This window comes from Sparus aurata, chromosome 6, assembly GCF_900880675.1.
Source record: "Sparus aurata chromosome 6, fSpaAur1.1, whole genome shotgun sequence".
Taxonomy (NCBI): domain Eukaryota; kingdom Metazoa; phylum Chordata; class Actinopteri; order Spariformes; family Sparidae; genus Sparus; species Sparus aurata.
The window spans coordinates 12,283,367-12,308,595 of record NC_044192.1 but is presented as its reverse complement, the minus strand read 5'-3'; the positions used below and the strand labels follow the sequence as shown (position 1 = coordinate 12,308,595).

Below are 25,229 nucleotides of genomic sequence, written 5' to 3'. Positions count from 1 at the left end.
GTTCTTTGTTTTGTTTTTTTTTTAGTTCTTTCTCTTGCTCTGTAACAGAAATCTCCATTTCAGTAACACTTACAGACACCAAACTTCACAGTTATACGCCTTTCTATAATATGATGGACTTTACAGAGGGGTTTGTTCATGTATTGTTCATAGCACGAATTTATTCTTAAAAACATGTGATCTGTACAGTGATGTCTGCTATTTAAAGTACTTTATGATGAGTGATAAAAAATACATTTCTGAAATTCCTTTCTGTATAAACCTTCAACTCTCACATGTCAACAACATGGAAAATGTTGTGAACTTCTATCCGGTGTTCAGATTATGCATTATTTACATATTTAAAGGTGCACTATGTAGTCTCAGAAAAGAAAATTCACAAACGAAAATAATGTTAACGTTTACAATATTAATAAGGTAATAATACAAACTCAGAAATATGTATTATTTCCATAACTGAATACATAAGCCTTCCTTAGATGAAAATACTGTTGAGTAGGAAATCGTGTTGTTCTTTTCCTTATTCACCTGTAGTGTTTCTCTTTAAAACTACATTTGAATCCTCAAATGCATCAAAACTACAAAAAAAAATGTTGTTACAGTGCAGGCAAAATAACAAGCTATGTCTGGGATATGCAGGGGGAAAAAAACACAACAATCATGACAACTTATTGTGTTGCAAATAAAACTTATTTGTTATCCTTTGTCATCGATGAATAATGTCTCTCCTCATCCTCATCCAGGCCCCCCAGCTCGGCACTCTGATGGGCGTCTACCTGCCGTGCATCCAGAACATCTTCGGCGTGATCCTCTTCCTCAGGATGACCTGGTTGGTGGGAATCGGAGGCGTCATCGGGACTTTCATCATCGTCTTCATGTGCTGTGCCACAGTGAGTGTGCTACCTGCCTTTTAATTTTAGCCCTGCGCATCGTCGCTGACCTGGTTTGTCCTGAAATCAGCCGGTCGCACATTTTGAAAGTGTCAATAAACTGGATGGGAGCATATTACTGCATACATGGCAGCAGAGAGAGGATGGGGTAATGAGCTGTGCAGCAGTAAAAAGATACCAGATGTTCACTATTATTACCTTCACTGAGGGCAGCGGAGATTGAAGAATCAAGAGAGGGGTTGAGTAGTCTAGCATGGCAAATTGAATTTTTCATTCATACTGCAGCTTTTACTTTAATACTGAATCTTTTTCTGGTTTAAGCCATCGTGCGCAATGCTGCAAATCAATGAGCAGCATTGTTATGACTCTTTTTAGGAATGTGATGAGGTACCTTGATATATGAGATGTTTCGTTTGCTGAATTCTAGCCAAAAAAACCCACATTCCCATCTGGTTACTTGACCTGTAGACGGTTCCATAAATGTTCAGCAGGAACATTTCTCCATCATGAAATATGTGGATATGGTCGTAAACACTACATATGACATAACATCCTACATGAGAGTAAATCTTGGCTGTAATTCTCTTCTGTCCCACCGCCTCTGTGGAGTATAAAAAACACCTGAGCACAAAGCCAGCATTTCCAACTTCCTCCTGTCCAATGCCTAGATTTAAAGGATAAGTGCAGTCATTATTTATTCACTCTTATGCCAATGAAAGTTTGGTTAAGTTTTGTAGCCCACAAAAATGTTTCTAGAGCCTCACAGCAAAACAGCAGCACAGCAACACACAAAGTGGCTCCATACAGCTCGCATGGCATAAACGGGTGATCTTCAATGATTTAAAGAGACATTATTTCCGCCCTTTTAAAGCTGGAACCATTTAACTGTAGCTGCTAAAAGCGTTAGCATGCACCCTGTCTAAATTGGATGCATAAGCTCAATGCATCAATGGGGTAAATAGGGGTGCGCCGATCCGATATTAAGATCGGATATCGGCCCTGATATTGACAAAATAGTTGGATGGGGAATCGGAAAAATTACCAGATCCACGGGCCGATCCAGTTTTGTTTTCCTCCGTCGCAGCACATCCTACATCATTCGTCATCAGCACACGTGTCGCATGCTGGAAGAGTTCAGTTAACTGTTAAGCAACATGGAGCAAGCCAAAGAGTTGGCTGTGTGGCCACGCAAACTAGTTTGACGGCTGTTTGCAATGTCTGCAAAGTAAATGTTGCGAGGGGTGGTGGAAGTACTGCAAAGTACAATACTACCAATTTAATCAAGCACATCCAAAAGCACTATGCTAAGGAGCACGCAGAATTCCTGCAGCTCAACAAAACCAAAGGAGCAGGAAACAGTACAGCCCAGCAACTAACTTTGGCAGATGCACTTCAACGACGCGTAAAGTTTCTGACAGGAATTTTCCGGGACTGAAAAAGTTGGATCGGTGCATCCCTAGGGTTAAATATTTTTGGGATCTCAAGGCTTCCAGAGAAGAGGATTGTATGGATCTGCTAGTCAGTGACGTTAAGTAAAGTTTGGAGAGAGAAGAACGAGGACATTAAATACCCAAACCCAGTTGTTCGAATTTATGTTGGCAACGTACGTTTCTGCAAACTGCAAATATGTTGAAACTTTACATTTGTTCAGGTTAATTTTTCAATTTTATGTTGTCACAATGCACAACACACAGCAAAGGGCCACAGGTGGGAATCAAAACTGGGCCGCTGCTGAGGACTCAGCCTCCATACTTGGACTGCACGCTCAGATGAGCTACCAGGGTGCCCTGGTTTTGGTCTTTTGATGTGATTTGTTGACAACAAGAAGAAAACAGAATCAGAATATCCCCAGACACATCACATCTGAATCATCCATATACACACACACGACTGCACAAGACACAATTCCAACCCAACATCATCATCATCGTCATCATCGTCATAGGTTCCTTATCAGTTTGATCATACCGGCCATCGGTTGAATGATATGTGGCTGTAACTGCAGTCACATGACTTGAGCTGTGCATCTTCAGAGATTTTGTACCACACAAGGTTCCATTTGAGGTATGCAGGGAAGGGAACGAAGGAAGCGGCCGCTTTTTCATTGGTCCAGTTGTATTTTAAAGATTCATCATTCGATCTGTGAAAAGAACAAAATGGACGATGACACACTGTGATGTTTCCTGGTTCTCATTAATGTCAACGCCACGGAGCTGACATGTGTCAGAGTGACTTTGGTGCTGGACTGACACCGCGTCGTGGCCATCAGACTCGAATTACAAAAGACAGTGTCCCACAGGATCGACAGCGGTGCTGTCAGTGATCTGAGTGGCTGTTACAAGCTGATTGTGTTTGACTTGCATGTGATTGTCAGCAAACATATAAATGCAGCTCCCAACTGAACGCCTTACATCTTATCCATTCAGGAGAAAAGAGTTATTATGTATGTTTATGCTGTCGCGCAGGGCAGCTGAATTCAAACTGTGCCGTCTATCAGCTCGTCAGGGTTGTGTGTCTTTTCTCTGGTTTTACAGCGTGCGTTGTAGCAGGATTGTATGTTGGCATGTCTGTGTGTTTGTGCAGCCTAGATTCTCCTCTAGCACAGAGTGTATTTATAGAACAACCCCCTCAAATCCCAACCATAGCAAAGTTGCCTGCACAGACACACAGGCAATATGCTTCCCAATAATGTTCTCTGTGGCAGTAAAGACAGCGCTTTGAAACGGGAAACTGGAGAGCAGTATGGCTTTTTTTTTTTTTACTCATTGGATGGCTGATGAGGTGTCATTGTTGTATAGGCATTTTTATGGAAGAGGGTCAAAAAAATCTAAATTAAATCGAGGATAGAGTACAAAAATCTACTGCAATGACTGAATTTAAATGTACTTACATTCGACTGTATATCATTACCTCCAACAAGGAGGTTATGTTTTCACTCGTGTCTTGAAACCTAAGAGAGGATGAGTCTCAGCCCCGACTAGATCCCAGGGATTTTTTCTCACTTTCTTTAACATCGGGAGGCATTTTTGACTTTTTTGTCAAATTCTCAGGCTCTTTTTGACAGCAAAGTGATTAATCATTGCAGCTCCAGAGACATTTAACCCAATTTATTTATTGATATGTTTATTTTCTAATTAGGAATATATTCTCTTTCATAGCAAAAATAGCTTCAAAAAGTGAGCAGTGTGTTCGGAAAAAAAAAGGAAGAAGCTGATCAAAGCTGGCTCACACTTAAAATGCATGCAAAACACACACACACACACACACACACGCAAGCACACGCACACGCACACACACACACACACACACACACACACACACACACACTATGCTAAATCGCTCATGCTCACACACCATAATGTTGTTACATGACATATACTGGAGTATTCAACCTCTTATACATCCATTCTGTTACTCCGTGTGCTTCTCTCACTCATTTCTTTTCTCACCATTTCTGTCTTTCTCACACACACACACACACACACACATAAAAACACACCCTCATTCCTTATCAGTCACACCGTGCTCATTGCAGAGCCCCGGGGCGATAAGCCTGAGCGTGAACGGTGTGTGAGAAACCCCCACCTCTCTCCTCTTGAGCTCCTTACATAACACATAACCACCCAGTCCTCCAGGGTTTGCCAGAAACACACCACAGGAGTGTGTTTGTGTGCATGCGTGTGTGTGTGTACATACATGTATATAGTGATCTCCACCTTAGGGAAATCCACAGGACTTAAAGTGGGAAGGAATCACGCATGCTGTAAGGCTCGACGATAAACAGCGGGACCCCATGTTTTATTCACGTGAACGCGTGATGGGTTTTAACTGACGGAGCACTTTTCATTAGATGCTCAATCACAGAAGCACATATCTGTCCACGCTGTTATTTTTCCGTCACGCGGCATTTTGACAGAATATTAACGAGCCGCCGAACCCCCACACATCCTGGGAGTCAGTATTAAGCGAGAAAAGTACCCGCGTGAGGAACAGCTCTGACACGTTATACCATTAACCATGAAATTATACACACAAGCATGTAACGTGTGTGACTGCAGACGGTGTTCTCCAAGCCGGTATATTCAAACATGCACTGCATTCGTGTATTTTTAGCCCGGATAATGAATGCAGGCTTGTCACTAACATAAAATGAGGTTTAATATTCTAGATGGAAAGTCATCTGTTGTTTGGCCCTCCTCATTACTTCCAGGTCTTGAATCCAAATGCTGCGAGGGGAAAGGGTGGTCTGCCCTCTGTCGTGACTCATTTAAATGCTAAGGATGCTTTTCTCCCCTCATCCCTTTCATTTTTTACTCTCATCTCTCTCGCTTCCTCAATTTCTCCAACCCTTTTTTCATTTTACTGTCTCATTATTCCCTCTCTCTCCCTCTCTGTCCACCTACAGTCCAATTTTTGTCCTGCCTCGCCACCTCTTTTTTCTTCCCGCTCACGCAACTGCATCTTGTCCTCCTGTGCTCAGATCCCCGATGTCGGTTGGAAAGTAAAAATCACCTCCGCCACCTTCGCCTGACATGTTTGCCTTCTACCGTACACCATCCGCAGGGATTTCAAGTGATAAACAGCACACTGAAAATAGAAATCGACGGTACTAATGCATGTGAATTGATGAAGTTGTACTTGACGAACTATTCTGCATCTGTGTAATGAAGCATGCTAATGAAGCTCGCTCTCAGGGCAGTGCGAAAAACTCCATTCCTGTCAAAACCAATTTCCGCTCAACTGCGGAGGTCAATTAAAGGCCAAATCAGAGTTTGTCTGTAGCTTTGGGAAGTAGCAGACCTAAGGTGTCCTCTGCAGTCAGTGTCGCAGCTAAATCAGCGCGAAGACATTTCTTCAAAACGAAAATTAGCTTCTTCATCAAATACATTCCTCGGGCTCAGCCCGTAATCCTGATGGCTTAGCAATTAATCAAGTTTCACTTGCATTCACACTGCCTTGGAAGGAAATCGTCCCTTTTGTCTGATATGTAAGCTGTCTGCTGTTGTACCACATACGAACAAGACAGATGGCGAGGCGGCATAATCTGGCGTTTTCTACTGGCGCGCGTGGAGGCCAGAAGGCATGTGGGTGCATGTGACTTTGGAGGTACAGGCGCTTACAGAGGCTCCATAGTGTTAGCAATCCAGACTAAGGTGTACATCAGGCAAACTCTGAAAAATTCACAGTTTTAGGTTACCTGCACTGCCTGAAAGTGGGACGATAAAAACAGGCCACAGGCTCTGGGTCAGTGGGAAAAAAAGATGCTGCACATCCTGCAGAACTCTGCTGCCTCCAGTGTCAGTCCACCAATCAGCTGCTGATTCACACAGGAGGTCATTGGGTGAAGTAGTTCGGGCTCTTTGGCTGTCACTCATCTGACCAGGAAACAACAAGAAGCAAATATTTGTCGTAAATTGTAGATATTTAATCCACAATATCTGGTTGGAGGACACATAGAGTTCATCTGCTTAACAAAACAGTTTTGCATATACTGTCCGAGATGAGTCCAAACTTTCTCAGGTCAGTCGAAGTCATTTTTTGTGTTCCTGACAGCAGCCAATTGATGACATTTGTTAACGTCTCCATCTGCAGTGACACCCGGAGGGTCATGTGCAAAAAAAGTAGGACAGTGCTAAAAGTAAAGGTAAAATGACCACAGAGGATTTCACTTTAAAAAAAGGAGCCGGAAAATAACAGACAGAGCATCAGGACCTAACCAGAGGACAGAAGTGAAATTACCAATCTCACCAGAGACAAAACGCTTGAGTGGGTTTGGAAAGGTCACTGTATCCTGTCTGGAGCTTGTTATGATCCAGACAGAGGCATGTCTTGTAGACATTATTAACACTGGAAAAACAATGATTGCTCTGATTAATGGGTAGCGATCTTATCCAAAGCTATCTCATGGAAAGGATAAATAGTTACTGAAGCTGCACCACATACATGTGCATCATATGTAAGGTTCTTGATTTCACACAGAGGAACTTCAACTCATGTTATAGGCTGAAATAATGAGTCAATAACATAATTTATCATCTGTAGCTATCTAGCTAGGTAATTATTGTTAGCTCAGTAGTATTGGCTCAAAAGGCTGTTCTATTTGAAAAATAAAATAAATATGCGCTCAGTGACTACATAACACATATTGTGCTAAAAGACAGAGACTACAGCATCAACCAGGTAAATCTTCGGCTGATGCCCAATGTAGGAGAAACGGAGACAAACAGTAGCATTGTTTACACACAGTACAATATGATAACGGTAGGAAACTGTTCTAACATAACCTTCTTGAATTTAAGTAACTTATAATATAATTCAGAGGAAATGCTATAAAGTAGTAAACATAGACCTTACATAGGCTGTTTATGGTCATAATCAAGTTAGCCGGACATGCTGCTGTTTGCAGTTTGTGTTTGAATCGACAGACACAAAATGTAATCCATTCCTTACACTTCAGCTCCGGTGATTTTGTTTTTCTAAAGGATTAAAACAAGAAATCACCCCAAAAAACTCGATACACCATCACACAAGAGTTTATGGTTTGTCAGCAGGATTACACAGAAACTGCTCAACGGATTTAAACGAAACTGGGATGGGTGGTGGATGGGTCTCGACCCAGAATACACTACATTAACTTTCGGTGCGGATCTGGATAAAGGGAAGGATCCAGGAATTTTGTCTCACTTTCAACAATGAGTCAGGTGTTCTTTGACATTTTCCTTAATGGAAAGATCTTGATGAAAAAAATCAGCAGTATTTAGATGGCTGGTATCTATGAGTACAATTTGATGCTGATCCAAAGGAAAATACGGATCTAAAAATCTGGATGAGGCTTAATGATATTAGAGAGGACTATTGAGCCTTGGCGGAGGTATGCACTCTACTGTATGCACATATATATTTAACAAATGTATGTTTTTAAGACAAAATCAAGTCTTTTTTGGAAAATGACTTGTTTCTACCCATAGTTTCGTTGTTCCTTACAATTACTGTAATAGATATAATTCAGAGCTATGTTTAAATCTAATGTACAGTACATCCACCATATTTAACCGGACTATTAAGCTTTATAAATCCGTGTACAGTTGTGTGGTGATTCACTGCCTCAGTATGCGACGGAGTACCTCAGCATGGCAGCTTCCCACATCAGATAAAACACTTAAACAATTACTGTCTTATCTGCTGTGGTGGGAGAGGAGCTTGTGGCCTCATTATGACCAGATTAGAGAGAGGAACAGAGCCCAGTCCCACTCAGTCTTCGCTCCTGATCGTCAGTCCATCGGGCCCTCAGGTGACACTAACCACATTACAGTCCTCATAGAGCCAGACGCAATGATAGTCCAACATAACCGGCTGGGACTCACCAGACTCCCATGAAACGTCTCACGCGGCTTAAGTAAACTGGGTTGGAGCTGAATCAGTAACAGCTGTATTAAAATACAACAGACTATAAGAAGTTGTATTTTAAACATTGAAACAATGACTAAAACAACAAAATTCAATAGCAAACAGGCACAATGACATTGGAAATATAGTATTACAGCAATGTGGCAGTATTTACAGAGAAGTAATAAAGAGTCAAATAAAACTAAAAGCTGTTTAAGGGGATGACATTGATTTTTTTATTTTTTTTTGCTCTCACTTCTCCTCCTCATGCTTCTTTCTCTCTCCGTCACTCTGTTTCATGTGCAGACGATGTGAAAAGACACTCAGATATTCAACAATGGCGTTTGAAAGAATGATGAAATCTTAATGCTGTCTTTGTGCTGTCACGCACGCTATCTCTCTCTCCATTTCTCACTTTGTCTTTTTTTTATTTCTCTGGCCTGTTCTTCCACTCGCTGCGTTCGTCTCTGCCTCTCTTCCTCTGCAGGGCAGTGAAGGCCGGCTGTTTGTGTTGCAGGCAACTAGTGCTCTCCATTCTAGCATGCCCTTACATTTCTTCTGGTGTTTTTCTCCCTCTCCACACCAGAGCTAGATTGGAGTTGTCATTGGCTGTCTGAATGTGCTCTGACAGCTGTTGACAAGCCCAGTGGCGTCATTATTTATCCAATCAACAACCATGCCGCTTTAGCATTTAGCACTGAGGTACATCTGTGTTGTCCTCACGTAAACTCCATCACAGGCTGTTTTGATATAATGTACCACAGGCCTGAAATTGTTATGATGGACATCACTGGGAAGAAATTAAAATATTGAAAGTTAACTTCCGACTGACTTTCACTAAATGGCAGAAGTCAAAATATTATTTAACAGTGGATGGTTCTTAGCAGCGCTGCTCTAAAGATGACAATTTTTGTGGTTGGTGGTCCACTTTATACTGAAATTTGTCAACGACGATTGAGTGGATTGCTATAAAACTTTTGTTCGTGAGAACAAATCTTAATGAGTTGGTTAATAAGTGATCTTTTAACTTTTTCTTTGGCACCTCCAGCAGGTCAAAGTGAAAAATCCCTCAATTTTTTGGGGTGAATTAGCAAAGAAGACAATAAATGATACTTCCTCGTCCACAGTATTTTCTGCAGAAGTTGTCGAATATGATTTAATTTTCTGTTTTCTTCTCCTCTGTCATTTCACCTCCCTCTCTGTGCAGACCATGCTGACTGCCATCTCGATGAGTGCCATCGCTACCAATGGAGTAGTGCCAGGTGGGTGAGCAGACGCTGGCACCACACAGTCATCACTGTTTGAGTCTGTCCGCTTCTAAATTTCTCTTTTCTACTGATTGCTTTTGGCACATTACACCCAGCGCAGCTTGATATCCCCAGAAACATTTAAAGCTTTAGTCTGGGATCTTGTGCACTTTAAACTCGTCGCCGCACAACGTTATTTACACAAAATAAAACGTCCGCCAACTGCCCGACATGTTTAACCAAATGTATGTGTTTGTATCTGTATGCAGACACATTAATGCACACGTTATGCGCCGTAGCTATATTTTATAATGTGAGTTTATGCAGTAATGATGGCCTGCGTCTTACCAGTTGGTGTGTGTACAGCAGGGGTCAGAGAAAATTACAGGCTTGTGGTGAAGTGTGAAAGTGTATGCCAATTATATCTGTCTCTGATATAACTGGTACCAGCCTTTATGCTGCTGCGGAGTGCTGATTAAGGTCTATTTATTTATGTTGGGTTAATTCATTTGCACACTGTTAGGAAATACAAATGCAGATGAGCCAAGAACAGCACAACTAAAATTACTGCTGTTGTCACACAGATACCTCATAAGTTGATCAATATCAATATGATATGAAGTCCAAGTGTGACAATCAATTTATAAATAATAGTTAAAAAGGTTATGGCCTCACAAACCCGATTTCCTACTTTACTTTAAATTTGATAATAATAAATGAAAATTCTGGCGGATCATTCCACAATTGATTAATCCCCTGGCATTATTTGGGCCTCTGGTAACATGATTGCCATTTGTCAACAATTTCTTACATTATATGGCACAAAGATAAATGAACTGACATTATTTATGATTATTTTTCAGCCGCAAGTGGTGACCAAATTAAAGGCATGGGTTACTATGAAAATGTCATGTTGCGTTGAACCCGTCAAACATAATTGTGATTAATACTATTATTCCAATAATAATCGAAATGTTTTTTAAATTTAAATTAAAACTAAACTGTTGCTAAAAGTTTAGTAGTAATCATAAATCATAAAGTATTCCTGTTCAATAAAAGGATAAATAAATGGTGGTAACCTCATCTCCCTGCCATCTTTTACTTTGAAATCCATAGTATTTACACACATCTGATTCAAATGAATGTAAGAATTTTTGTTTGAAACGTTCAAAGAATGAATTAAAATTAACAACAAAATAAAAAGAAATAACAGTGATGACATTATGTCAAAGATGTCTTTTTGTTGTGTTGTAGAGCTATCTACTACTAATAATAATACATTTTATTTAAAGGCGCGTCTCTGGGCACTCAAGGAACACTGTACAATACATATAAAAAAAACAGTAAGAAACAGACAGAAAAGTCTGAAGTTAGCATGCTAACCAGCTAACTTCCAGCTACTTTGTAGAGTGAATGTCTGATAACAAACAACACCAACACTCCACAGGAGTGAGTGAATTTCGCTGGTAATCAGTTCTTGCACTTGTAACTAGTGTTTTATGGGTGATACGATGTGTAAGCCATGCCTTCAGCTACAGGTTTAGGCAATTCAAAATAAATGAGCAAACCAATAAAGGACTGTACGTCAGCGAGCTAACCGCATTTTCAAGACCTTAAATGATAATCTCAATAATAAAACTTCACCATAATCAACTTATTGTTTTACGTAATTCATGATAAAATATTTTACCCTCCCATCCCGACCCAAATATCAAACTTAAACAAGTTTGTGTCTCCTAAATAATGTAAAGTAATGTGCAGAGAACACGTAATTTATTTAGAATTTACGTGGAGAGGTAATGAAAAACACCTTGAGAGATTGATAGAGTTGCACATAAACACATATTTCTGTTAACATGGTTTGTGTTTGTGTGTAGCTGGAGGCTCCTACTACATGATATCCCGCTCCCTGGGCCCTGAGTTCGGGGGAGCAGTGGGGATCTGTTTCTACCTGGGGACAACCTACGCTGGAGCCATGTACATCCTGGGGGCCATTGAGCTCCTCCTGGTGAGAAACATCCTCTTTACTCCTGTATCATTTTCTTATCTTCATTATCAGGGTGTCTGCTTTATCATTTTTTAAGGGTACAATTTTTCGCCATTCAAAGTATTTACAGTGTGAGCATTAGCATAGATTAGCATAGGATTAGCATTGAGCAGCCAGTGTGGAGTGGAGCCCGGATCGTGGGACTCATCCTGCAAATTACTCAACCCTGATGACAAATGAAACGTTGTAGATATGAAACAGTACATTTCTCTGCAGGTGCACGGCCTATCTCTCACCACAGATTTATTCTGAGACCCGACTCCGGTTAATAATGGGTGGAAAAATTTGACAACATTTCCAGCACAGCTGCCAAGATTTCTCAGACTGTAAATTAGACACAAAGACCAATGACAGCGCAGTGAGTGGGTTCACGTTGATGTGCGTAAAGTAGAGGACTGTCAGCCGTCTCTTTTGTTTAGCCTACTTGCAATTTCAAGCTAATTCATCCGTGGCATTGAAAGGGAAAATGATGGGATAGCTTTGCCAGGTTAGTAGAGGATGACCACTCAAATCACAGCGTTTCCTTCCCCGTAGTAAACTCTGCAACATCGTACTTGCCAGAGTGGGAACACGGACACAAAAGCTGCTCTCAAGGGGAAGGCGATGTCACTGTGCAGCCACTGAATATGACCTCTTGATCAAATTATGTCAGTAATACATAAAATATTCGGTCCCACGTCGCTCTGGTCCAGGAAAAATTGGTGCCAATGTTGGAAATGGTTCAGTGATATAAGGCAACGAGCCAAACAAAACCAGAAGTACTAAGGCATTCAAAAACCAATCACTGGTGTCTGCTGAGGATACAGTTCATCTTTCTTCCTTCTTCTCTCTCATTTAACCCAGAAAGAGTGTTATTGATATTTAAGTGTCTTTTTGAGACTTGGCCTATTTTTCTAATAAGACTGGGATACCATTTTGTTTTGCACTTTATTATTCAATCTGACATTAACTTAATGTTAGCCAATTTCTGGTTGGGAGCAGGGGTATTTTATCAGTCAGTTAGTTTAAAGCAATTAGAGGTTTTTGTAAATTAGTTCTTTAAAGGTGCTGATTGGTGGATTTTGTTACCATTGAACAGAGCTATGCTAGCTCTTCCTGCCTGTTACCACTCTTTATGCTAAGCTAAGCTAAACGCTATGTTGGGAGTAGCTTAATATGTAGCACATGCACACATGAGAGTGGTTTCAATCATCTCATCTAACCAGAGTTGATAGGTAAATTGATGATAACCTGAATAGCTGCATCAATCTCATCCACTGTTGTTGCTATGCTTTTTTTAAATTATTTTTGTCAGCCACAGCAAGATGACATCTTCATACTTAATTCCACCTTCAAAGCTCTGATTGGATTTAAATGAGTTTCTTAATGGGATCGCTCAGAAGGGGGCGTGTCACAGAGCTGTAGAGGACAGTTGCCCCCGTGTTGCTAGACCAGGAGGAAGATGAGGGAGATGTGAAAAAACACATTTTTGCCACGTGATGTTGAAACACACACCTCTGACCCGTGATATCGCTCTGCTAACAAATATGAGTCATTGGTGTCATTTACACCGAAGACGCTGAGGACGTGTCCCCATCGCCTTTTGAAATGAAGAATTTTGCCCCAGCAATTTCTTTAAAGCATAATGTGTCTAAAAGAAATCAAATGAAATCAGACTAAATTAATTTTGATGTGCTACAATGCTAGTTTTTTCTCACCATAATTATCTACTCTGACCTCATTAAAAAAAGGTTTTTTCATCAGAGCCCTTATGTCCCCACCACTTTCAACAAAAAAAAAATGATGCCCTGGCTACAAGACATGAGCCAAGGGTCGAGTGCAGTTTAATATCATGGGCACATTTTATCAGATAAATGTACGTATGAATCCCCAACTTCAAGTGCAAGTCATTAAAATATTGTAATGTTTTCGAAGAAGAGAAGACAGGACTTTTTAACATAAAAATGAAAAAGAAATGTTTTTTACATGTGTTTTGCATTAATCAACATCTCAGGAGAACTGGCTCTTTTTTCACCGTCTATTTAATAGGTTTTTTTTTTGTTGTCAAAGTCTAATAGAGCAAAATATCATCCAGGAAGAGGTTTTGATGATCTCTGTTCTCCTTGACAGCAAACTGCTGTGCTGTTTGATTGTCGCAGTCACTGACACTTCAGTCCAGTGGAATTAACGGTGAATTGGCAAACGTGAAAAGAAAAAACCTGCGTCTTCTAACGAGCGCCGCTCTGTGCCACATGAGTTCCTCTCCTTCAGTTGATTTTCCTCCTCACTGTGCTTTGAAGCTATTTTTTCCCCAAGATGTGTGTTCTTCGCCGTGAATTCTGATCGGCTGATGAAATGCAGGGATCTTTCATCTTGATCTTCATTCCTCTCCTCCTCCTCCTCCTCCTCTTCCTCCTCCTCCTCCTCCTCCTCCTCCGCCTTTTTATTCCACATTCCTTCCACTGCAGTCCCCCATGCTGCATGGGCTATTGGGTAATTATGCAAATAACTGCATTAGCGAGCGATCAAGACACTGGCGGAGTAGCAAGACCATTCCTTGAAACAGCTCCCATCACTTTGGTCCACTCTTATTAACATAGTGTGTTTTCTTATTCTACCGTTATTCTCCTCCTGGATGCTTCTAATGGATATGCAGAGTTTGATCATGCCTGGAGGTTAATTCTGTCTTCTGGGTCAAAGATGGCTTAGTTTCCATTGTAAAATAACAATCCCTGCAGAATTGTAAGGATCTTGAGAAGGCTGATTTGAATATGTTTCATCCTTCCACCCGAGCCAAGAACACAAACTGATGCTGCTATTTTGGGAAGCATGAACAGTTCACAGTGAAGCAGGAGATTTGTTTGCCTAGTGATACGCCGTTCTTAGCATCAGATCACTTTCTCCAGCCGAATGACCGTAATGAGCCATGACTCCCTGCTTTTTTCTTCTCAGTTTTATTCCCCCTTCATGGTGATTTAACTGTTTTGGGCGGAAACCAAATGATCATTTGACAGAAAAAGAGAGATTCCCACGTTATGTAACAGCTCCGCCATGAATCATCTAAAGCCGATGACAGATACTGACAGGCTAATTAGGGGTTTACCGTTTTATATATGATGGGACTATTCTTAGATTGACCCATAGTAAAAGTCTAATAATGGCAGTTAATTTCGAATATTAATACCATGCTCGGGTTCTTTAATTAAGCTGAATTAAAAGAGCTGAGCAGAATTATGTGTGCTGCTTGGAGCTCCAGTAGAGGTCTGTTAATGTGAGCATCACATGTTTTCACACTTCACAGAGTTGTCCTCCCCACTCACCTCATGCTTTTCTCACCTCTCTTTTTATTATATTTCGCCTTTTTCTTTTTTTTTTCTTTAGCCATGGTGAAATTTATTAAATTCAGCAGTAAACAATGAGCTAGAGGAGCAGGCTTGTGACCCGAAATCTGCCAGTTTGAATCCCCAGACAGGCCGGGAGAAGTGAGGAGGGGAAGTGGATGAGTAACACTCCCTGAACAGCTACCGCTAAGATGCCCTTGAGCTACACTGAGATTGTATGGAACTTTTTATGAGAAAAATACAGCTGTGCTTTGCCTGGATGTATACAGGGGGAAAACAAATAATAACATAACCCCTCTTTTTCAGATCTACATAGCGCCCAAGGCGGCCATCTTTCCCCTTGAGGGCCTGGAGGGTGCCGAGGCAGAGGCCGCTCTGCTGAACAACATGCGCGTGTACGGCACCATCCTATTGACCTCCATGGCCACGGTGGTCTTTGTCGGCGTGAAGTACGTCAACAAGCTGGCCCTGGTGTTCCTGGCCTGCGTCATCCTCTCCATCCTGGCCGTCTACGCCGGGGTCATCAAGACCGCTGTGGACCCTCCAGTATTCCCGTGAGTGTCTATGTAATATAACTATTTTCTTTGACTTTCTTTGTTACTTTGCAGTTCTCTGGTTAATCCATCAAGTGTCTGGACTATACTACAACATCTTTATTCTTACTGAGCTGCACTTTTATAAACTTTGTGGCTATTAATCAATGGTAGTTAAATGCATCTTTGGTGACAGCTCTGTCCTTCATTTCACACCTGGCTTTGTGCGACTGGACATGAGTCCCGAGTGACCACTTGCGATTGGGTAACACGTCTCTGGTCTGCCCAAATAAACGCCAACATCGCTGGGTCAAATGGACACAATCCTTTCTACACAAGGACAGAAATAACTTAATGTATAACATTTGCCGGATTTATAAGAAGGTCCAAATTATTACAACTTTTTCATAGAAATTATTTCATAAAGTTTATTGATCTTCTCCTGACCCAGCAACTTACAAAATGTAGTGATTTTTTAAGGGAGTCTGGGGAATGTCGCTCTCTCTTCATCTCCTTGCTGCTGTTGACTGTAGTTGCTGTGGCTCCAGTATGTTGGTGTTTATGTTTACGGTCTGCTGTTGTGCAAAATGTTTTAAAATCTTTGTAAATAGCTGCTAATAACTATCAGATTCACATGTATCCTGGCCTTTCAAATTAAACATGAATGTCACGCACCATTTTCAGTGACATCGTTCTATAGATCGACCTCTCAGCAACCAAAACTGTGACTGACTTCAAGCATGAGATTGGCCACAAAACACATCCACACCCAGGCGGAGAAACACACTTGGGCACATACAGTTCACACCTGATGTAGGAACACAGGCACATAATTCTTCTCCCCTATTTGGCAAAGATATTTCAGAACTGTGCAACTAAAGTACTGATTTATTGATCTGCGGGTCCCTTGAAGATTTAAACTTTATTGTTTCAGCAGTCGTTAGCTAGAACCTGCTTTTCACTGAAATATAGACATTAAAATGCTGATGACTCAACAGTTTTATATCCTAGAGGTCTACTTTTCAACCCCCATTGGCACATTTTCAATCCAGACGTCTAGACCTGATTTGACCTGCAAAAATCACTAAATCAATGCTTCCCGGGGAGATGTTGTTGAGGCAAAAGTTTCCAGCCGGCTGTATTCTCTGACTGAGTGCTCTAGTGTTTACTTACGTTGTTTATCTACGTATTTACTATTTAGATTTGCACGGCTGCTTTAGTGCTGATGGAATCAAATCAAATTGCAAGCATACAGTGACATTTTGTGATTGAATATATTGGATCATTACTAAAGAAGTCAGAACACCAAACACACACAGATCGACGCTGACATTTTGTGCTTTTCGTTATCTCCAGAGTGTGCATCTTGGGCAACCGCACTTTGGTGTGGAAGACGTTTGACGTGTGTGCCAAGACCGTTGAGACGGCTAACGGGACAGTCACCACCCAGCTGTGGCGCATGTTTTGTGACTCAACGCTCCTCAACGCCACCTGCGACAAGTACTTCACAGCCAACAATGTGACTGAGATCCAGGGCATCCCAGGGGTCACCAGTGGGATCTTGGCAGGTTGGTTCATCCAGACATACACACATCCATGTCAGCATTATCTCCTGAAAGGGAAAAAGTAGATTATTGTAAAACAGATTATGGAAGAAGTAAAGTCATAATTAGTGCAGCAGGGTTAAGCTAACATTGGTATAACTCGCAGTACTTTCAACACTAGAAATATGGCAGATTGTCAAGTTTTATCTGTTCCAGCGTCTGTGGTAACAAATGTCTAATATGTTAAATCTGGATATGTTTTTAAATATCACCTTTCAAATGAGGTGCCTTCTTCTGTAACTGGAGGTCACTTCCTAATGTCTTCAATTCAACTTACCATGCAGACACTGATTAACTGCATTTTTTCACAGTTTTAATGGTGTCAACGCCAGATGCAGTACACAAATTGGCGTCCAGATTCCTCTGTTGTATGTCCTTGATATACTTCACATACGTTGCACTGAACTTGATCGTAAGAATGTTAAGTTTCATGTGAAGCGTTTCATTTTACATTTTTTTGTCGTTAGTTTCCATTATGCATCTGATGTAGTGTTATTCTCACTTTTTTCTGGGCTTGAAAACAGATTCTAGCCTCTCACTCTCACTCTGCTGCTGAACCTCTTGATTGTGGGTCTGAAAGTCTTTCCTAGATTGTACAAAATGACAACGTTTTAGCAAGACAAAGCAGAAGAAAGTAACCCAAGCTGATTGTAACAGCCCTTCGGCAACAGATAGCCCAGAGCTAGCCTAACCTTGTTTCTCTCTAGCAGTTATTACAGGGCTAACTCTGAGCCTTTTGTTGATGATCTACATTTGCAAATCCCTGTTTATATAGAGCCCAAAAAAATTTATTCACAGCACTTGGAAACGTTCATGTTTTATTGACTCAATGTGGCTTTTTTTAATTTAATCAGCAAAAGAACCCTCAAACATCAAAGTTAATCAATGAATTCTGAAACCAGGGCTGCAGTTTAGTTATAACTGGTTTAACCAGTTATATTTAAATTAAATGGAGTTACTTCTTGTGCAAATATGTATCTTGTATTCCATAACTGTAATTAATTTAGAACGCTGTGTAGAGATCTGTTTTCACTTTGTCGCTGAAGGTTCTCTTTCTGTTAAGTGTCCACAAAAGACACTTTTAATCTACTTGTATTAAATATTTCTTCTTTTTTTTTTCTAAATAATTCTTAAATTGCAGAGAGAAATTGCAAACTAAAAATATGCAAACTGGTTGGCAATCTGGAATGAGAGCATGTTTGTGTCCTTTCTAATGTGCAGCATTCACCCAGTTCTTCCCTTCCTCCCTGTCACCCTACAGAGAACCTGTTTGGGACCTACTATGAGAAAGGGGATCTGATTGCCAGAACTAACATGGAGTCTGTGGAGGACCCTGACGACCCTCTGACTAACTCAAACCGCTACGTGTTGGCCGACATCACCAGCTTCTTCACGCTGCTGGTCGGCATCTACTTCCCCTCCGTGACAGGTGAAAATCTTTGTTTTTTTCTCAGCTGGTGTGTGATTACTTGGATTTTTATTCATCTAACATTTGCACTGTTGGCACTCGGAAGTTCTCTCCATGTAAAGGAAGTGACTGATTTTGTGTTTGTGTAAATCTCCATGACCTTGATCACGTCTGCTTCTTGACTATCTGTTCAGGGATCATGGCTGGCTCCAACCGCTCTGGAGACCTGCGTGATGCCCAGAAGTCAATCCCCATTGGAACCATTGCAGCCATCACCACAACCTCCACTGTCTGTATCCTATTACTACTGCCCCCTGCAGGACATCAAGGGCCACTGCACAGACTAATTGCAAAAAAAAAAAAAATCTTTTTAGAAAAGTTTTAAATGTTTGATAGCCAGAAGTGAGTCAAATATAAAAAACCTGATCAGCCAGAAGAGGACACTATAACTAAGATCGACTTGTCCCACAAATCCTTATTATGACCTTTTTTTACGAGGCATCTCTGGTCAGATATCCACTCAAGTTGTATTTTAATCTCAGTGATGATATGTGACACCACTGGTCCAATGTTGACAGGACTTGAAGGGATGATGCTCTGTGGGGCTTTGCTCCGCTGCAACAAAAAGCACACTGATTGGCCTGCAGGGAGCACCATAATTAAAGGTCAATGTTTTCAACTGAGAAAGGCCATAACCACTACAATACCAGTCTGATTCTGATGAGGGGCATCGCATTGTGTGTCCGATCAGCGACACGTTTTAATTGCCTTCTTCCATATTGTTGAAATGAGGCCACGTCCTCAATGATCCCTCAAAATTCAAAGGCTGAATGAAGGTATAATTTATGGGAAATGAGGCTGACTCTCTTTTGTTGAATCACGGTGGCATGGCAACTGAATCAGTTTGGTGCTACAGGGTCAACGTGAGCCTTTTTCTTCTTCAGAGATTCTTCAGAAATGTTTTTTTGAATTTCTTCTAATGTGAAAATATTAAACCAATTTAAAAATGCTAGCATCATTTTGGCACATAGTAGTGTAAAACAAAAGGTTAATGATTATAAGAAAAAACATTTGTTGTGGTTTAGAAACATCTGATTTGTTGACGTTGTTTAATGCTGCTGGACTGTGGATTATGTTGCGAAGGACTCGTGTCGGCTTCTCCGCGACAGTCCAAAGGGTGTGACTTTATTCGAGTTCTCCAGTGCATCATGCTCGGCTAACAAAGAGCAACAGCAGCTAACATAAGTTTAGAAATGGAGTCTGCAAACAAAAACAAACGACCGAATTCCAGTGCAACAAAGAAGTTCCTCGAGCCGCTTTAAATGCCTTCCATGTATCTCCAAGTAATCAGCTCAGGGTCTAAACAAATGTGATTAGGACGTCTAATCGCATCATTGGGCTGCCTATGCAATCATGAGTTAATAAAGCAGAGGGATATTACTTACAATGTCACTGATCTCTGAGATATTATCCTAAACAAAATCGATGGATGTCTTTTCTCGGCAAATGTAGTCACGTAATCAATGAGTTTATCTTAAAAGGGAGAGGTTTATGAAGTCCTGTCAGGTCTCATCAAAGGAACAGCCATGCCTGCAAATGTTTTCATAGTGCTTTCATTGTAAGAAAATGCCTCTACTTTCCTGATCTATAACTGCTCAGACATGTCCAGTGTGTTTCTGTTTGGTGCCTGCATCGAGGGGGTGGTCCTCAGGGACAAGTAAGTCCATCCTTGACCACTGAAACAGACAGCTCTGTAATAAAAACTGATTAGTCCTTTGATATTATGTGATGTATAACGCAATACAGTTCTCAGGTTTCATATGTTCTGAAGTGGTAAGCAACCTTTTCCCATCTCCTTAAGGTTTGGAGAAGGAGTCCACGGGAACTTGGTGATCGGCACGTTGGCTTGGCCGTCACCGTGGGTGATTGTGATTGGCTCCTTCTTCTCCACCTGCGGGGCGGGGCTTCAGAGTCTGACAGGAGCTCCTCGTCTCATGCAGGCCATCGCCAAGGACAGCATCGTGCCCGCCCTTCGGGTCAGTCTGTCTGCTTGTTCACACTCATAATGTTCCCTTCCTTACATACTGGGTGCAAAGAAGCACTCACTCTTAAAAAGCGGCGGTGTTAAAATGTTTCCGTGTCGTCTCTGCAGATCTTTGGCCATGGAAAGGCCAACGGAGAGCCCACATGGTCCCTCCTGCTGACAGCTTGTATCTGCGAGAGCGGCATCCTTATCGCTTCCCTCGATGCAGTGGCTCCCATCCTCTCCATGTGAGAACTGCAACAAACTCTCTAAATCACTGCCATTTCTCAAGAACCAACAGTGGGAGATTTCAGAGCAGCCAGTCCCCTGCTATTCCTTAAACGACGCGAAATGCCAAATTTTATGGGCTCAGGATTTAGCTCATCACGCAAAAGGGCAGACCGCTTTTCTGCTTTGTAATAATCTGTGTAAATACCAGTGAATGTGACAGATATTAAGATGATGTACTCCCTGGGTTGCATTCAGGCTGAAATGACTCTACTATCTCAAAGTCTAAACTGAATTTCTGTGTGTGTCCTGCAGGTTTTTCCTGATGTGCTACATGTTTGTGAACTTGGCCTGCGCTCTGCAGACGCTGCTGAGAACTCCAAACTGGAGACCTCGCTTCAAGTTCTACCACTGGTCAGTTCAGCAGCAACTAAAGAGTGAAAAAGCGGCTTTTTAAAATAAATGAGTCTCTCTGGGCCTCCGTCTGACTGTCTGTGTTGTTTTTGTCTCTGTTTATCTTTTTATCCATCTCCACAGGACTCTGTCCTTCCTGGGGATGAGCTTGTGTCTCACCCTCATGTTCATCTGCTCCTGGTACTACGCCATCGTTGCCATGGTGATTGCCGGCTCTATCTACAAGTATATCGAGTTCGCAGGGTGAGTGGAGCGCAACCCCAGGAGAGATTCACGGTCTGCCTTTGGCTTTTGCTCTGTGTGTGTGTGTGTGTGTGTGTGTGTGTGTGTGTGTGTGGCTTTGTTGTTAATATTAAAATAGCTTCACTATTTTTACTGTCTTTAATTGAAATGCTACCTTGACCTCAGTAGGCTGAAACATGATGTCAAAAATAAACAGCAAAAACTAATTTTGGTTTGGATTAAGTTCGTAGATGCTCATTATTAAGTCTCAGTATCAGTCAGGGGCCCTCTGAGCTTTTTGGCCCCCGGTAGATCCGTGCAGTAATCCATCCATGCTCATAATGGAGCCGTCCACACTGAGTGTTTAAGTGCAGTGATTCCCTGTGGTGAGTGACATCATGTTAACTTGACATTTACCAGCGATGTCGAATCCTTAATCACATTGCGTTATGTCAGAAAAAAGTAGATTTTTTTCATTGTGTTGACTGTATCACTGTCACATTTTAGAATTTAGAATCAAGCTGCAGAACTATTGTTCATGTTTTGACTGATACAGTCGCTTGTCTTTGTCACAGTGCGGAGAAAGAGTGGGGTGATGGGATACGAGGTCTGTCTCTGAGCGCGGCACGTTACGCCCTCATGCGGCTGGAGGAAGGTCCCCCACACACCAAGAACTGGAGGTACGACACAAAATCACAACGTCACACGTTGTATTGTTTTATCATGGCTTTAATTAACATAGTAATTAACAACATGTCTGTTCATGTTGAGCCATTGTTTGGGTTAATGTGATTCTCCTCATCACAGCTGTCAGACAACAAGTGCTGAATTCATATCAACACGTCAACCTTTCGCGCTGTTTTTTCTTGTCTCTCTTTCCCAACTAGGACTGTAATTTGGCCCGCACTGACATTTCTATCCTCACGACTTTGTTTGATTTTTCATCCCTCGGCCTGCTCTGCATTCGATTTCCTCTACTTGTGTTTTCACTGTCTCTCCCGTCTCTCTTCAGGCCCCAGCTGCTGGTGCTGGTTAGCACGGACGCAGAGCAGAACGTGGAGCAGCCTCGTCTGCTCTCTCTGACCAACCAGCTGAAGGCAGGCAAAGGTCTGACCATCGTTGGAACGGCTCTAGAGGGCAGCTTCCTGGCCAACTACGAACAGACCCAGCGTGCAGAGCAGGTAGGGAGCCGCAAAGAAAAGAAAGCTCTTACAAATTCTGTTCTTCTGTTTTATTGAATTGAGCTGACATGAACCTGCTAGCTGGCACAGAGAGCACCACCGATATATTGGCCTATAACAGATATATTGGTATCAGTGTATAAGTTGTTCAATATGTGCTGATATAAATAACTTTTTTTTACTGAATATAGTGCATCGATTTATGATTATTAAATGTTACTGTTTTCTGTTTCAGTGCAGTTGATGTATTGTTAAACTCCTCCATTACATAACATCCTTCTCACATGTGTTTGATAACCACAATTGAGGTATCATTGGGGTATTAATGATATATTCTGTGTTTATAAGAATATCGGCCAATACATTGACAATCGTTCATTTTTGACTCCCTAATATCGGGTATGTCTGCAGTTCTGTGCACCTTGGTAACATATCCTGTCTTACCTTTCTAGGCACTTCGTAAACTTATGGAGACCGAGAAGGTGAAGGGCTTCTGTCAAGCGACCGTCTCGTCGAATCTGCGTGATGCCACCTCCCACCTCCTCCAGGCCAGTGGGCTGGGAGGCCTGAAACATAACGCTGTGCTGGTGTCTTGGCCACGCAACTGGAAGCAAGGAGATGAACACCAGACCTGGAGGAACTTTGTTGGTGGGTCGATGGGAAAATAAAATAAACCAACAATCCTTTTGAAATGGCTGAAATCCAGAATATTTGGTTATGCTTTAGGCGGGTTTTAGGGTAAAGCATCTTAGCGGGACTTCCTACCAGCTCCAGCTTTGAGACACTCATCCTGCTACTTAACCTCTGTTGAGGGGAAAGTGAGAATAAAATCTCCCTAATAAAAGTACAGCAAGAAAGAAAAGAGGGAATATTTCATGGACAGCAGGATTATTCATGTCAAAAGATGAAGTGACAAACTACCACAAACATACAATACAATTAAAGCTAATAAATGTCAAAGCCTGCCATTGAAGCTACAACAAGAGAGCCGAAACAAATTCCCCAAAAAACAATAAACATGTGAATAACTCCTGTGATAAGAGTTTGAATAATGAGAAGATAGTCTGTAGCAGTAGAATGACCAACACCTTTGTGCCTCTCTGTGTGTCTGTTCTGCAGAGCTGGTCAGAGAAACCACCGCTGCTCACCTGGCACTGCTCGTCCCGAAGAACATCGCTGCCTTCCCGTCCAATGGAGAGCGCTTCACCGAGGGTCACATTGACGTGTGGTGGATCGTCCACGATGGAGGCATGCTGATGCTGCTGCCCTTCCTTCTCCGCCAGCACAAGGTACCGTGCAGCAAGAAGTCAAAATCTAAATTCCTCCTAACAAAATACACACTGCATGAAAAAGGCCTTGTACACAATCTATGCCATATTCTATAACTCTTTCATAATATTGTCTATATTTGCTGCTCAGGTTTGGAGGAAGTGCAAGATGCGCATCTTCACCGTGGCCCAGATGGACGACAACAGCATCCAGATGAAGAAGGACCTGACCACATTCCTCTATCACCTCCGTATTGATGCCATGGTGGAAGTTGTAGAAATGGTGAGCTTAAATGTCTGTAACCACTTTGATCTCAGTGGCACTCTTGGGCAAAAAAAAAAAAACAAGGGCAAACCTGCTGATTGGGGAGATGGACCGCATGAAATACATAGAGTGTGTTATGGCATCAGTAGGCTGCCTGCAGGGTTGATGAACAGAGCCAGCAGGGACAGAGACATGAGGGGTTTTGGAAGTGATTATATTGGTGAATAAACGTGAAAAGCACAAAAACAACGGGTACTTTTGTAAAGAAAAAAAAAAATCAACTGTCCGTTTCTTTTGTCGTAGCACGACAGCGACATCTCAGCCTACACTTACGAGAAGACCCTGGTGATGGAGCAACGGTCGCAGATGCTGAAAAAGATCAACCTGACCAAGACTGAGCGCGAGAGAGAGGTAAGAAAGTTTTGTAGCCTTGGAAAAAGATGCGCACATAAACTTGACATGACTTGACGGGCCAACTTAGCATGGCCTGGCATGATTTGACTTGACTTGACTGAACATGACACATGAGCCCCTCCAGACAAAAGCACAAGTGCGGTTGCAGCGGAGCAGTGGGACAGCATATTTACCCTTTCTATCAGCGTGGACTACAGACACAGCAGCAACTCTGCTTTGCTTTTGTGTGCCATGGTGTTTTGACAACTGTGGAGAATAAAAGATATTGATCTCAGTGTTTTACTATTATTACCTCCTTCACACTCTTCATTGAACTTTAAGATTGCCTGGTTCCCCGGGTCAATATATTTAATTTAGCAATGGAGTTATCCTCACTTCTGTTTGCTGTAAATAAACGTCTTGTAAAAACACATCCCTGTCTGGTTCTTAAGATTTCTCCTCTCATATGACTCATTCCCTCCTTTCCTGTGTCCTTACAGATCCAGAGTATCACCGATTCATCCCGAGGGTCTATCCGCCGTAAGAACCCGGCCGCTGTGACCACCCAGCTGAGTGTGACAGAAGACCCGCCAGCAGCCAGCAAGGAGGAGAAGCCTGAGGAAGAGGTAGAGTGCAGTTACCTCAGTTTGAACTCAGTAGGCCATTTTTATGCTCACCTCAAGGTGATTTAGCACAGAGCGAGCACGAAGGGAAGAAAGTGACAGATTGAGTGGAGAGATGAAATGTGATAAACAAACGCTGGATAAAACAGTCTGAGAATTAATATTATCAGATTCATT

General features: G+C 41.8%; 1 protein-coding gene across 4 annotated transcripts in view; it reads left to right on the top strand.

The window, feature by feature from the left end:
- Window positions 1–25,229, top strand: part of slc12a5a (solute carrier family 12 member 5a) — a 168,706-nt gene that overhangs the window by 132,293 nt on the left and 11,184 nt on the right. For all 4 annotated transcript variants that reach the window (XM_030419606.1, XM_030419605.1, XM_030419608.1 and 1 more), the window contains exons 4-22: window positions 744–890; window positions 9,484–9,538; window positions 11,401–11,531; window positions 15,197–15,444; window positions 16,780–16,991; window positions 18,289–18,456; window positions 18,630–18,728; window positions 20,095–20,152; window positions 20,297–20,471; window positions 20,588–20,706; window positions 21,002–21,100; window positions 21,224–21,343; window positions 21,898–22,002; window positions 22,335–22,503; window positions 22,956–23,151; window positions 23,623–23,792; window positions 23,923–24,054; window positions 24,340–24,447; window positions 24,930–25,055. In XM_030419606.1, the coding sequence (XP_030275466.1) occupies window positions 744–890; window positions 9,484–9,538; window positions 11,401–11,531; window positions 15,197–15,444; window positions 16,780–16,991; window positions 18,289–18,456; window positions 18,630–18,728; window positions 20,095–20,152; window positions 20,297–20,471; window positions 20,588–20,706; window positions 21,002–21,100; window positions 21,224–21,343; window positions 21,898–22,002; window positions 22,335–22,503; window positions 22,956–23,151; window positions 23,623–23,792; window positions 23,923–24,054; window positions 24,340–24,447; window positions 24,930–25,055 (2,637 nt within the window). The remainder of the gene's footprint in view (window positions 1–743; window positions 891–9,483; window positions 9,539–11,400; window positions 11,532–15,196; window positions 15,445–16,779; window positions 16,992–18,288; window positions 18,457–18,629; window positions 18,729–20,094; window positions 20,153–20,296; window positions 20,472–20,587; window positions 20,707–21,001; window positions 21,101–21,223; window positions 21,344–21,897; window positions 22,003–22,334; window positions 22,504–22,955; window positions 23,152–23,622; window positions 23,793–23,922; window positions 24,055–24,339; window positions 24,448–24,929; window positions 25,056–25,229) is intronic.